General features: G+C 35.8%; 1 protein-coding gene across 1 annotated transcript in view; it reads right to left on the reverse strand.

The window, feature by feature from the left end:
• LOC140158395 (uncharacterized) overlaps positions 1-13,774 on the reverse strand; it is a 45,614-nt gene extending 31,840 nt beyond the window's left edge. Inside the window, exons 1-12 of the mRNA XM_072181488.1 lie at positions 13,759-13,774; positions 13,127-13,459; positions 11,713-11,808; positions 10,250-10,582; positions 8,940-9,032; positions 7,486-7,818; positions 6,157-6,249; positions 5,126-5,488; positions 3,270-3,374; positions 2,452-2,679; positions 1,531-1,641; positions 17-250 (exon numbers count right to left, since the gene is read on the reverse strand). Of these exons, the coding sequence (XP_072037589.1) occupies positions 17-250; positions 1,531-1,641; positions 2,452-2,679; positions 3,270-3,374; positions 5,126-5,488; positions 6,157-6,249; positions 7,486-7,818; positions 8,940-9,032; positions 10,250-10,582; positions 11,713-11,808; positions 13,127-13,459; positions 13,759-13,774 (2,338 nt within the window). The remainder of the gene's footprint in view (positions 1-16; positions 251-1,530; positions 1,642-2,451; positions 2,680-3,269; positions 3,375-5,125; positions 5,489-6,156; positions 6,250-7,485; positions 7,819-8,939; positions 9,033-10,249; positions 10,583-11,712; positions 11,809-13,126; positions 13,460-13,758) is intronic.
• Between the last annotated feature and the right edge of the window lie 2,326 nt (positions 13,775-16,100).

Consider the following 16,100-nt stretch of genomic DNA (forward strand, 5'->3'; position numbering starts at 1 on the left):
ATACGGATATACTCACATCTTGTATTTTCAATAACAACAACAGCGCATTTGACACCGGTAATAACTCCCTTTGACGGATTGTCCAGACACACCTTGAATTGTACCGGCGTTTTCCGGTTACAGCGTTTATATTTACGTATATCAATGGTGACTGTTTTGTTTTTGTCTCCAGGAGCAAAACTGATTGTCGCGTTTTCTAACGGTATATAGTCTTGATCACCGATTGCTGTACCATCTTCAGTTGTTACATCTGAAAAGAAAACGTTTCATTCAACGTTAAGAGTGGCGTAGTGTGGATCATCATCATAAAGGGGAAAGGGAACTCCGGCCATGATGGGGGGATCTGATGGGGATAAGGCGAGTGGGATGGTAGGAGTCAGCTCCAGAGATTTTTGCAAACACAGAGGAATTGAAATTGCGGCTCCTAACATACTTAAATTTTGCAGGGGACACAAGAGTCAATTTTGTACAATCTGTTAAAGAGATTGGTCATAGTTTTGCCCAACCTAGTCACCTTACTCATATGATCAAAAGAATCATTCTACAACTGGTCTTAACATGATCATATCAATCAATTTAGTGCAGTGATAGCGCCATCTATATCTCGTCCTTAATTGTTTCTCAGAAAGATCCTCAAAGGGGTTTGCCGATCACGGTTCACCCTTTGAGGTCTATTTTGCTGCTCACGTAACTGCCTGAGAAGTTCAGCAGTCGCTGCCAATGCAGCAGCCATATTGAAATTAAACCAAGTCTAAAGATAAACCCCTTTTGTGCATAGGTTTAACTTTAGACCGGATCTAAATATGCTACTTAGACTAGGTTTTAAGTTAAACCTGCTTTGTGCATACCGCCCATAGAATATAAAAACATGTAATTTGATAAGTAAGGTTGTCGATAATCTAAGGTTACGCACGGTTTTTTGAATCCAAGTTTAGGGGCCCAGTAGCAACAAAAAACATCAAGGCCGCAACTATTGCAGTTCCAATATATAATGGCCCCGCAGTTCAAGTTTTACTTCTTAATTTCTCTCATTCTTCAGGCCCTGTCTTCTATCGGGGGCTAATTTATAGTTTAAGCTTGATCGCTATTGTTTTGGGAGCAATATGGTTTCTTTGTAACGGCGCAGCCTTGAACAATATTGTCAATATACTTACATGTTTTTATATTCTATGGACTCAAAACTTCAAAACGTTTTATATACGGCATAAACTTAATACCAACAGATGGCGCTATCACTGCACTAAAATGATTGATATGATCATTTTAAGGGCAGTTGTAGAATGATTAATATGATCATTTTAATAGGCAGGCTGGGTTGGATTTGCTATTGAAAACTGTTGAGAACGAAAGCATCGGTGTTTCCTAGGTTTCCCGATTGTAGGCGTGGCGGTTAGATAAAAACATTTAGAAAAAACGTTTAGACATTCATAAATAGACAAAAATGAAATTCTTTCACCAACTTCCTAAAAACCAATACATATTCCCGTTAAATCTGAAAAAAAAAACCCTCAAAATTCTATTTTCACTTACCCAATACCGACTCGACATTAGTATAACCAAACCGAGTAATTTCCAGATCAACTGTGTCATTACTGCCATGACTGCTGACATAGTACACTGCTTGGCAGAAACTGTGTTCCGCTACAATAGAAGAACAACAAGTATTATTGAAATGCTCATTATTTAGTATAGGCATTTTAATGTCCAGGGTTAAACCACTGTGATATCTAGACTATTATAATACATAACAAATAACAAAATGCATTTGCATGTGATTTTTGTGAAATATATATTCTGTTTGACTCCTAAAGGCTAAGACTAAAAGATATGATCAGAATGAAGGGAATTAGAAAACACAGCAAAGGAAGATGAGAACAGAAGGAAGAAATAAAAATGTAGAAGGGGCAAGGGACGAGAATAGAGAAGAAGAAAAACAACAAAATGAATGAGGAGAAGATAGAGAGAGTAGAGATGATGAGAAGAAGAGATGATGATGATGATGATGATGATGATGATGATGATGATGATGATGGTGATTACGATAATGATGATAAAGAAGATGTGAGAATGAGCATAAAGAAGCACACCCTCTCGGAAACCATACTTGCAAATCACGAGTAGTCTTTGACAAAGACTAATATGAACATGATGAAATTAATGAACTGCGCATTGATGTTTAAGCAAAGATGGTTATCGAACCACCAAGCTGGACCATGGGACTTCTAAAGGTGTTCAAAGATATTCATATGCTGTTTAATATTACCTTTGTCCTTTGATCTTTGATTTAAAAATAAAATCCTTCGAAGAGCAGAAAGCTGTGCCGGTTTTGATATCAAGCTGAGTCGAACAACACGTGTTGGTCAAGCATTTGAGGTAAGTAAGTAAGTAAGTAAGTAAGTAAGTAAGTAAGTAAGTAAGTAAAGTAAGAATCCAGCACCAATAAATACTTACTGCCACAATCGGCGATTATAACAGTAGCACATCGCAATGATCCAAGTGTACCCGCTGTTGGGTTTTTAAGACATACATCCAAGTATTTGTCTTTTTCTATATCAATGCCTTCTTCAAGGTTTAATGTTATATACTCTAACTCGGATGACTCCTCGAAAGTAATGAGCTCATATGTAAGAGGTACGTAGTGCACGTCTGCCATGGCAGACAGATCGGATGTACAAATTTCTGAAAACAAAAAGCATTACAGTTAAGTTTGCCTAGAAGTCATCATCAAAATACTCGTGTTTAACAGTCACTTGTAACCAATTTTGACCAACTTCACTTAAAATATTTGAAATTTGGGCGAAAATCGGGTTTTTTTTATGATTTTTTGTTTTAAAAATTAAGCGTGTTTTGGTGATAGTAACTAATTCTCCATATCATTGGAGCATGAACAAAAAATTAAATCAACCCGAGGTCACTCGAGGTCAAATGTCATTTGTGGTAAAACGTAAAAGTACGACCAATTGTATTTGAATATGATAAAAAGAATTCTCAATATGACGGGGTCAAAAAGTCAAGAGGTTTATCAGGGGGTCAAACATTATCGTTATCATGCTGCTGGTACTGCTCTCACAGCTACATGTTCCCTCACAGCTACAGGTGCACCAGTAGTTCTAAATAAGCAGACCGTAGTAATCAGGTCACCGTCTCGACCTTACATGGGATATTTGTGTGGGCACACCCCTTTAGTAGAACTTTTTAACCATGACTGCTTTACTTACTGTAAATGTATGAAGAGCAATAAACAAGTACTAGCCACAATACACACTTACCAACCGTTCCATTTATAGATGAATCTCCAGTTCTGATCACACCAATAGATACACTTCCTTGCGTCTCGATTACGTAGTAGGTAGGTTTCATGAAAGTATACACCGCTGTTGAAAACGATCGAATAATGAATCATATCTCCGATTTTTGATACGGATAAAGTTCTTATAAGGCTTGCTTTTGAATATAACAAATCCTACTATGTAACAACCGCAGATCGATCATTAAAATAATATACACTTCTAGTGCCCGTTTCTATTCATCGTTATGTATTCTTCTCCCGTGCATTATTTTCGCGAACTACCCTTCATGACCCAAATTATATAAACCTGCACGCTAAACAATGCATTATCTAAAACCTGCACGCTAAACAATAGATTCTAGATAATACGTGCACGCTCAAATACTAGAAATACTACTTTCACATAACCATATAGGCCTAGTAGAGTTAGGCGGCGCTTTCGACACAGAGGTCACATAACTATATAATTGTCTGTTCGATATATATACCATCAAAAAAGTACGAATATACATTCTGTGGTGTTAAAATGGTATAGTTACAAACGGTGTTCTATTTTCCAAATAGGTACAATTACCGAATAGGGTGCAACTTGCTAGACTTGAGTCCAGTCCTCGTTTACGGAGTTTAGGGTTAGGGTTGGGGTAGGGCAGTCTTGTTAATAAGACTAGTAGAGTTGCACCCTATTCGGCAATCGCTCCTGCAAATATCATTGTCATAAATTATGATTAATGACCTCAAATAAATCAAACATCAAATGAGAATAATCGAGCTTCTATTAATTAAAAAGGGCCAAAAACAGGTGGATCGTAATTATACAAGATGACACCATTGCAAAATATTCAGCATTTTATAAATGAAATACATGTAGGCCTATATCTAAAATAACATGGCCGGGCCCAGGAAACACACACTAGTGCATAATATCATGATCATGCTTTATAATACTGAACAAATTGTAACATCCCAATGTCGTGTGTTTTAATATAAGTAGATTTTAAAGTTCAAATTATAGAGCTATAAAGTCCAGTTGATATTGATGGTTTTTATCTCATCTCAATTCACCGTAGTACTTGTCGGACATCTAAATCGATCGTTTCCAGGTGAACTGGGTCAGTGCTCTCTGTGTTCGAAACCACGATATTAAATGATCACAACATAAAGTCAATTGGTTACAAACCATGCGTGAATAAATTACTAAAGTATGACGTATGGCGCAATCGATACCATTGATAGCTAACTTATACAAGGATTGATTTTCTTTACCAGTTAAATATGCTACCTAGCTGGTCAATGACCTGACGGTGTTTTTAAAATGTAAGATATTTTCCCTAATATTAAAACTAAGAATGAATGCAGCAATTAATATTGCCTATTGTTTTAATACACTCAAAGTGTATGACGGATAATGTACTCGTGCAAATGCATTCGTCAAGATAATTGCACTTGCCATGGAGTTATTGCATTTGAGCTCTCGAGCCTATCGGCTCTCGAGCTAAATGCAATAACTCCACGGCGCGTGCGATTATCTTGACGAATGCATTGCACTCAGTTCATTATCCTTATCATAACATATGCCTTCTTTAAAAAAAACCCACATCCGAATGAATTGTTCAACTCACTTCGCCGTGTTGTTATTATGTTTTTATGGGTGCGCAAAGTAGGAGCATGTGTATACGTCGGGATGTGTGCGTGTGGGGTGCGTAGGGGTGGTGTGTGGGGTGTGTTGGTGGCGGGGGGGGGGGGGATTGGGGCCCGGGGGATTGGTGTGTGTGTGTGTGTACACGGCGTCTGAAACCAATGGTGGCGCTCATGATGCTTTTAATATCTACAACTCACCACCAGGGTATTTGTCACAAGTATCCCCAATTCCGTCTCCATCCATGTCGATTTGATCTACGTTAGGAGTAGAGACACAATTGTCACATGCATCTCCGACGCTGTCACCATCACTGTCTAGTTGATTAGTGTTAGATACGTTTAAGCAGTTGTCACAAACGTCACCAATCATATCGCCATCTGTGTCGTTTTGATTAGGGTTTGATATTAAAGGGCAATTGTCATCGCCATTAAGATCTCCATCTCCGTCAATATCTTCATCACAAGAATCGCCTTCATTGTCTAAGTCCAGGTCTGATTGGTCACCATTACTAATGAAATCACAGTTGTCCATGTCATTCGGTATTCCATCACCGTCAGTGTCTGAAAAATAACAACACAGAGTGTTTTATAGGAACTTTTATCTTGAATAGTAATGGTTTCTCTTAAAGCCATTAATTGAGAACTTTTTCATCATGCAATTTATGTCCTGCGATTTAATAGGGTAGTAATCTGCTTAATTCTGTTTTGTAAAAACAACAACGACACCATCAAATTTAAAGCAAAACGAAGAAAGAAACAATGAACAACAGAACCAATCCAAACAAAAAGAAAAGTAACAAAGCGAAACAATCATGTTGAGATGCGATAAGTTAGTGTATAGACCTTTGCACCTGTATCTCATCATGCACTATTCGAGGGGTGGTACGACGTACTACATCATCCACGTAGATTGATGCAGCCGATGGTCACAAAGATGTCTTTGCAATTATTGTGTCAATTTTAAGACTTTCATAGCCAAAATATGTATTAAAAAAATATGTATAGGTCTAACTTTATTGATTACTAAAATGCCAAAATAGGTGTGAATTGAGACATTTCTCTACTGTATCATTTTATTTATGTCTTTAAAACAGTTTGAAAGTGTGATATTGGACTATTTAATTGGAATTTCCACATTTTTTGTCCAGATTATCAAGATTAGGGTTGGTCCGGGGAGGACAAACAAATCTTTGCTACTGCACTTAACTGATAGAATATGTTTCACTTACCGTTTATTTCGCACAGGTTACCAGTAAACCCATCAACGCAGACACACAGACCATCCCCTACACAGACTCCACCATTGCAACCGGATCCACAATCTGTTACAAATATTAAGTGTTATTGAAAAAGAAACAAAAGAGTGTTTAGTTGATAAACCATTAATAATAATAATATTAGGTTTTTAACAGTATGTTACGTGTTTTAACTCTTAAATTTGTCAAATTTCTCGATCAACAATATGCAGTATAAACTCTTTCTTTCACGAGAACAAAATCCCTTGATTTTTGTTTTTCTTATAATAATGAACTTTTCATTAAAAATGTAGGAAAATACGAGCAAATATAAATGCATCAACTCGCAACTAAAACGAATCCATCCTACGCGGCAATGCTTACTTGAAATCGCTATATGGTTACTTGTCCGAGGTGTTTAATTTATGTTATGAGTAATTTCGTCAGAAACCTTTTTTTGATATCAACGAAAATAAAAATAATCAATACACGTAAAGTTTATACCAATATCATTTGCATCTTTATCGGTTTAAGAGTACGGCGTACATAAAGCTGTATTGTACATCACTTATATCCCTGACCCTGATCGCTTTTACACCCAAAAAAACCACACCAAATGACAATTGTAATGACTTATCCTTCAGTCTTAGGAGCTCTAAGACAATTTTTTACACCTTCGCTGGGATCACTGAATGGGCCTATAAAAATGCTAAAGAGGGTATGCAATACGACGTCACTCACAACATAGTCATCCTCATTTAAATACATTTCTATCCTCCATAACGTTCCGCCGGGAAATTCGCATGATATTGCAATAAAACAGGTGATGTAAGTAAACGGGTGTGGAATCAATCTAGAGCTCCTATCATATGCATCGGTTTCGGTTTAATGTATGGCGCACATTAAGCCATATTTCACATCTCTTATATCCCTGACCATGATTGCATTTAATATTACCATTATTATCGCCTCTTCCACATTATAAATACCACATAGCTAAACGAACAGGATAAAACATTAATCTATTCAGGACGAGTTCTTAAAATTAGGGGAAAATATGATTAAATCCATTGCCATTATTGTGTCCATGTCACGGTTTGTTCAAGTCACGCTCCTTTTAAATTTATATATTTTCAACCAACTGACTGGAAAGAGTATTGTTTAAGGAGTATACATGTGCCACTGAATTCAGGATAACGTTGCGTAATGATAAAAACAGAGGGTAAAAAAGTGATATGGCCTTAGTAAATAATAATTTTCGCTCGTAATAGTTACTTTATTGCTCTACGTAATTCTAAATAGTATACAAGATAATTATCTTACCTGGTGGATTCTTGTCGCATAGATCGCCTAGGCCGTCATTATCGATGTCCGCCTGATCTTCATTAGGAACTTTTACACAATTGTCACAATCATTCCGGATTCCATCGCCATCAATATCATCATCACAAGCATCAGCGATGCCATCGCCATCTGTGTCATTTTGATTTGATGACACTGTAAAAGGGCAGGTGTCGATGTCATTTGGTAATCCATCGCCGTCAATATCCGTGTCACAAGCATCTCCGTCACCGTCCTTATCGGTGTCTGTTTGATCACCATTTGGTGTTAATGGACAGTTGTCAATATCATCTTGTATTCTATCACCGTCAGTGTCTTAAAAAATAACAACACAGAGTAATTTATAGGAACTTTTATCTTATTATAGTAATGGTTTCCCTTAAAGCCACAAAGTGAGAACTTTTTCATCATGTAATTTATGTCTCCTTAGTCGTACGATGTAATAGGTAGTAATATGCTTAATCCGTTTTGTAAAAACAACACGATACCATCAAATTTAAAGAAAAACCAAGAAAGAAACAGAAAGAAACAATGAACATCAACAGAACCAATCCAAACAAAGAGAAACCAGAGGATGTTTAAAGACATTCCCATAACCCAATGGGGTTTCTGACCTTGGTGTGTCTGCATTTTGTACACATGTGGCAAATTTGACCATACCTTGCATTGGGATTGTGTGCAAATATCTGATGTTTTCATCCTTTTATATAACATTCAAAACATTGATACTTATGAATAAAATTAATGCAGTAGGACGTTATGAATGTTTCCTATGAGAAAATTCAATTTAATTTGATAACTCTCGACTATTGCCTCGTTGGCTGCAATTTTAAAATTACCATGTTGTGTGTGTGTTGTAATGGGGACTTTGCCTTTAAAATTAGGTTATATTGATCAAATTTCCCAATCATAGTGCATTGTAGGAGTGCCTATAAGCCTCCTCTGAAGAGAAATATAATAAAGCGAAAAAATCATGCCGAGATCTGAGAGATGCGATAAGTTAGTGTATACACTTTTTCACCTCTCTCATCATGCACTATTCGTGGGGGTACGGCGTAGCACATCATCCACGTATATTTTGTGCAGCTGATGGTCACAAAGATGTCTTTGCGATTATTGTGTCGTTTTTAAAACTACCATAGCCAAAATATGTATAAAAAAAAAAAAAAAAAAATATGTATAGGTCTAACTTTATGAATTACTAAATTGCCGAAATAGGTCGGAATTGAGACATTTCTCTTCGGTATCATTTTGCTCATGTCTTTAAAACAGTTTAAAAGTGTGATAAGAAACTATTTAATTGAAATTTCCACAATTTTATTTGTATTTTTATGTAAAGATCTTTTTTTGTGCAGATTATCAAGATTAGGATTGGTCCGGGGAGGACAAACAAATCTTCGCTATTACACTTAAATGATAGAATATGTTTCACTTACCGTTTAATTCGCACAGGTTACCAGTAAACCCATCAACGCAGACACACAGACCATCCCCTACACAGACTCCACCATTGCAACCGGATCCACAATCTGTTACAAATATAAAGTGTTAATGAAAAAGAAACACAAGAGTGTTTAGTTGATAAACCATTAATAATAATAATATTAGGTTTTTAACAGTATGTTACGTGTTTTAACTCTTAAATTTGTCAAATTTCTCGATCAACAATATGCAGTATAAACTCTTTCTTCCACGAGAACAAAATCCCTTGATTTTTGTTATTCTTATAATAATGAACTTTTTATTAAAAATGTAGGAAAATACGAGCAGGGAAAACGAATCCATCCTACGCGGCAATGCTTACTTGAAATCGCTATATGGTTACTTGTCCGAGGTGTTTAATTTATGTTATGAGTAATTTCGTCAGAAACCTTTTTTTTGATATCAACGAAAATAAAAATAATTAATACACGTAAAGTTTCTACCAATATCATTTGCATCTTTATCGGTTTAAGAGTACGGCGTACATAAAGCTGTATTGTACATCACTTATATCCCTGACCCTGATCGCTTTTACACCCAAAAAAACCCACACCAAATGACAATTGTAATGACTTATCCTTCAGTCTTAGGAGCTCTTAGACAATATTTTACACCTTCGTTGGGATCACTGAATGGGCCTATAAAAATTCTAAAGAGGGTATGCAATACGACGTCACTCACAACATAGTCATCCTCATTTAAATACATTTCTATCCTCCATAACGTTCCGCCGGGAAATTCGCATGATATTGCAATAAAACAGGTGATGTAAGTAAACGGGTGTGGAATCAATCTAGAGGTCCTATCATATGCATCGGTTTCGGTTTAATGTATGGCGTACATTAAGCCATATTTCACATCTCTTATATCCCTGACCATGATTGCATTTAATATTACCATTATTATCGCCTCTTCCACATTATAAATACCACATAGCTAAACGAACAGGATAAAACATTAATCTATTCAGGACGAGTTCTTAAAATTAGGGGAAAATATGATTAAATCCATTGCCATTATTGTGTCCATGTCACGGTTTGTTCAAGTCACGCTCCTTTTTAAATTTATATATTTTCAACCAACTGACTGGAAAGAGTATTGTTTAAGGAGTATACATGTGCCACTGAATTCAGGATAACGTTGCGTAAAAAAAAAAACAGAGGGAAAATAAGAGATATGGCCTTAGTAAATAATAATTTTCGCTCGTAATAGTTACTTTATTGCTCTACGTAATTCTAAATAGTATACAAGATAATTATCTTACCTGGTGGATTCTTGTCGCATAGATCGCCTAGGCCGTCATTATCGATGTCCGCCTGATCTTCATTAGGAACTTTTACACAATTGTCACAATCATTCCGGATTCCATCGCCATCAATATCATCATCACAAGCATCAGCGATGCCATCGCCATCTGTGTCGTTTTGATTTAAGGTCACTGTAAAAGGGCATGTGTCGATGTCATTTGGTAATCCATCGCCGTCAATATCCGTGTCACAAGCATCTCCGTCACCGTCCTCATCGGTGTCTGTTTGATCACCATTTGGTGTTAATGGACAGTTGTCCATATCATCTTGTATTCTATCACCGTCAGTGTCTTAAAAAATAACAACACAGAGTAATTTATAGGAACTTTTATCTTATTATAGTAATGGTTTCCCTTAAAGCCACAAAGTGAGAACTTTTTCATCATGTAATTTATGTCTCCTTAGTCGTACGATGTAATAGGTAGTAATCTGCTTAATCCGTTTTGTAAAAACAACACGATACCATCAAATTTAAAGAAAAACGAAAGAAACAGAAAGAAACAATGAACATCAACAGAACCAATCCAAACAAAGAGGAACCAGAGGATGTTTAAAGACATTCCCATAACCCAATGGGGTTTCTGACCTTGGTGTGTCTGCATTTTGTACACATGTGGCAAATTTGACCATACCTTGCATTGGGATTGTGTGCAAATATCTGATGTTTTCATCCTTTTATATAACATTCAAAACAGTGATAATTATGAATAAAATTAATGCAGTAGGACATTATGAATGTTTCTTATGAGAAAATTCAATTGAATTTGATAACTCTCGACTATTAGCTCGTTGGCTGCAATTTAAAAATTACCATGTTGTGTGTGTGTTGTAATGGGGACTTTGCCTTTAAAAGTAGGTTATATTGATCAAATTTCCCAATCATAGTGCATTGTAGGAATGCCTTTAAGCCTTCTCTGAAGAGAAATATAACAAAGCGAAAAAATCATGCTGAGATCTGCGAGATGCGATAAGTTAGTGTATACACTTTTTCACCTCTCATCATGCACTATTCGTGGGGGTACGGCGTAGCACATCATCCACGTAGATTTTGTGCAGCTGATGGTCACAAAGATATCTTTGCTGCGATTATTATGTCGTTTTTATAACTATCATAGCCAAAATATGTATAAGCCTAACTTTTGAAAAAATATGTATAGGTCTAACGTTATGAATTACTAAATTGCCGAAATAGGGGTGGTGGATTGAGACATTTCACTTCGCTATAATTTTGTTCATGTCTTTAAAACAGTTTGAAAGTGTGATAAGAAACTATTTAATTGGAATTTCCACAATTTTGTTTTTTATATTTTTATGTAGAGTAAAAACCTTTTTTGTCCAGATTATCAAGATCAGGGTTGGTCCGGGGAGGACAAACAAGTCTTTGTTACTACACTTAAATGATAGAATATGTTTCATTTACCGTTTATTTCGCACAGGTAACCAGCAAACCCCTCAAAACAGACACACAGACCATCCCCTACACAGACTCCACCATTGAGACAACCGGCACCACAATCTGTTACAAATATAAAGTGTTATTGAAAAAGAAACAAAAGAGTGTTTAGTTGATAAACCATTAATAATAATAATATTATGTTATTAAAAGTATGTTACTTGTTTGAACTCTTAAAAGAGTGAAATTGTACAAATATGCACTGCTATTGAGATGATGCATCTGATGCATGAGCCCTGCAGGGTGAGTGCATTTAAACGCATCAACATCTCAGCACAGGTGCATTATTTTCTCAAATTTCTCGATCAACAATATGCAGTATAAACTCTTTCTTCTACGAGAACAAAATCCCTTGATTTTTGTTATTCTTATAATAATGAACTTTTTATTAAAAATGTAGGAAAATACGAGCAGGGAAAACGAATCCATCCTACGCGGCAATGCTTACTTGAAATCGCTATATGGTTACTTGTCCGAGGTGTTTAATTTATGTTATGAGTAATTTCGTCAGAAACCTTTTTTGATATCAACGAAAATAAAAATGATTAATACACGTAAAGTTTCTACCAATATCATTTGCATCTTTATCGGTTTAAGAGTACGGCGTACATAAAGCTGTATTGTACATCACTTATATCCCTGACCCTGATCGCTTTTACACCCAAAAAACACCAAATGACAATTGTAATGACTTATCCTTCAGTCTTAGGAGCTCTTAGACAATTTTTTACACCTTCGCTGGGATCACTGAATGGGCCTATAAAAACGCTAAAGAGGGTATGCAATACGACGTCACTCACAACATAGTCATCCTCATTTAAATACATTTCTGTCCTCCATAACGTTCCGCCGGGAAATTCGCATGATATTGCAATAAAACAGGTGATGTAAGTAAACGGGTGTGGAATCAATCCAGAGCTCCTATCATATCATGGTTTCGGTTTAATGTATGGCGTACATTAAGCCATATTTCACATCTCTTATATCCCTGACCATGATTGCATTTAATATTACCATTATAATCGCCTCTTCCACATTATAAATTCCACGTAGCTAAACGAGCAGGATAAAACATTAATCACTTCAGGACGAGGTCTTAAAATTAAGGGAAAATATGATTAAATCCATTGCCATTATTGTATCCATGTCACGGTTTGTTCCAGTCACGCTCCTTTTTAAATTTATATATTTTCAACCAACTGACTGGAAAGAGTATTGTTTAAGGAGTATATATGTGCCACTGAATTCAGGATAACGTTGCGTAATGATAAAAACAGAGGGAAAATAAGTGACATGGCCTTAGTAAATAATAATTTTCGCTCGTAATAGTTACTTTATTGCTCTACGTAATTCTATATAGTATGCAAGATAATTATCTTACCTGGTGGATTCTTGTCGCATAGATCGCCTAAGCCGTCATTATCGATGTCCGCCTGATCTTCATTAGGAACTTTTACACAATTGTCACAATCATTCCGGATTCCATCGCCATCAATATCATCATCACAAGCATCAGCGATGCCATCGCCATCTGTATCGTTTAGATTTAAGGTCACTGTAAAAGGGCAGGTGTCGATGTCATTTGGTAATCCATCGCCGTCAATATCCGTGTCACAAGCATCTCCGTCACCGTCCTCATCGGTGTCTGTTTGATCACCATTTGGTGTCAATGGACAGTTGTCAATATCATCTTGTATTCCATCACCATCAGTGTCTTAAAAAATAACAACACAGAGTAATTTATAGGAACTTTTATGTTATTATATTAATGGTTTCCTTAAAGCCACAAAGTGAGAACTTTTTCATCATGTAATTTATGTCTCCTTGGTCGTACGATTTAATAGGGTAGTAATCTGCTTAATCCGTTTTGTAAAAACAACACGATACCATCAAATTTAAAGAAAAACCAAGAAAGAAACAGAAAGAAACAATGAACATCAACAGAACCAATCCAAACAAAGAGAAACCAGAGGATGTTTAAAGACATTCCCATAACCCAATGGGGTTTCTGACCTTGGTGTGTCTGCATTTTGTACACATGTGGCAAATTTGACCATACCTTGCATTGGGATTGTGTGCAAATATCTGATGTTTTCATCCTTTTATATAACATTCAAAACATTGATACTTATGAATAAAATTAATGCAGTAGGACATTATGAATGTTTCCTATGAGAAAATTCAATTTAATTTGATAACTCTCGACTATTGGCTCGTTGGCTGCAATTTTAAAATTACCATGTTGTGTGTGTGTTGTAATGGGGACTTTGCCTTTAAAATTAGGTTATATTGATCAAATTTCCAAATCATAGTGCATTGTAGGAGTGCCTATAAGCCTCCTCTGAAGAGAAATATAATAAAGCGAAAAAATCATGCCGAGGTCTGAGAGATGCGATGAGTTAGTGTATACACTTTTTCACCTCTCTCATCATGCACTATTCGTGGGGTACGGCGTAGCACATCATCCACGTAGATTTTGTGCAGCTGATGGTCACAAAGATGTCTTTGCGATTATTGTGTCGTTTTTAAAACTATCATAGCCAAAATATGTATAAGCCTAACTTTAAAAAAATATGTATAGGTCTAACTTTATGAATTACTAAATTGCCGAAATAGGTCGGAATTGAGACATTTCTCTTCGGTATCATTTTGCTCATGTCTTTAAAACAGTTTAAAAGTGTGATAAGAAACTATTTAATTGAAATTTCCACAATTTTATTTGTATTTTTATGTAAAGATCTTTTTTGTGCAGATTATCAAGATTAGGATTGGTCCGGGGAGGACAAACAAATCTTTGCTATTACACTTAAATGATAGAATATGTTTCACTTACCGTTTATTTCGCACAGGTAACCAGCAAACCCCTCAAAACAGACACACAGATAATCCGCTACACATACCCCACCATTAAGACAACCGGCACCACAGTCTGTTACAAATATAAAGTGTTAATGAAAAAGAAACACAAGAGTGTTTAGTTGATAAACCATTAATAATAATAATATTAGGTTATTAAAAGTATGTTACTTGTTTGAACTCTTAAAAGAGTGAAATTGTACAAATATGCACTGCTATTGAGATGATGCATCTGATGCATGAGCCCTGCAGGGTGAGTGCATTTAAACGCATCAACATCTCAGCACAGGTGCATTATTTTCTCAAATTTCTCGATCAACAATATGCAGTATAAACTCTTTCTTCCACGAGAACAAAATCCCTTGATTTTTGTTATTCTTATGACGAACTTTTCATTAAAAATGTAGGAAAATACGAGCAAATATAAATGCATCAACCAGCAAGGAAAACGAATCCACCCTACGCGGCAATGCTTACATGAAATCGCTATATGGTTACTTATGGTCAGTGGTGTATAATCTATGTTATGAGTAAATTCGTCAGAAACCTTTTTTGATATCAACGAAAATAAAAATAATTAATACACGTAAAGTTTTTACCAATATCATTTGCATCTTTATCGGTTTAAGAGTACGGCGTACATAAAGCTGTATTGTACATCACTTATATCCCCGACCCTGATCGCTTTTACATTAATATTTTTTTTTTAATTAAAGAAATAGGACATGATTCCAATTTATATAAAGTACTAGCCATGTGCATGCCTAGCACAAATCACAAGTCCCTATCTATATTAAAGATTTGTATAGACTTTCAAAATGAGTTACTTTTGAGCAAAATTAGAATTACCAACTTGCTTGATTTTCTCCTACGAATGAGTACATTTTACTGTGAAATTTAAAATGCAATATTTTTATTTGAAATTAATGTGAGTAACCATTAGTAACAATTCTATTACCTCCACGACCCATTATTCAAAATCGCGCACTGTGATTGGCTGAAACGCGTCACGTGAGAGCCCATTATTCTGCAATAATGGGTCGAGCGCCGTAACACATTCTACGCACAGCATCACGCTTGGTTACGCGTGCAATATTTCCGCGATACGCGCTGTCACTTACGCGTACGCGATCCACCTTGAAGTAAACAACTTAAAATATTTGTGCCAAAAATGATATTTTCTCTTTAAATTGCACTATTTTCTGGTAATAGAATAGAAATAAAGGTGCAGCATTATCCTTTACATTAATAATGTGTCCTCGGCAGTAAAATGTTTAAATAATGGGTTCGGCTGCGCCTCACCCATTATTTACGTTTTTACTGCCTCGGACACATTATTTGGGTGTAAAGGATAAAGCAATACCCTTTATTTCTTAATTAACTTTGCAAAAGAAAAAAAGAATATCTTGAATTTTGATACTTGCCTGGTAAATAAAAACAGACACCACTTACTCGTTGTATCGTCAATAAAATTGATTTAATTAATAAATAAATACAAA

Source organism: Amphiura filiformis, chromosome 8, assembly GCF_039555335.1.
Source record: "Amphiura filiformis chromosome 8, Afil_fr2py, whole genome shotgun sequence".
NCBI classification, from domain to species: domain Eukaryota; kingdom Metazoa; phylum Echinodermata; class Ophiuroidea; order Amphilepidida; family Amphiuridae; genus Amphiura; species Amphiura filiformis.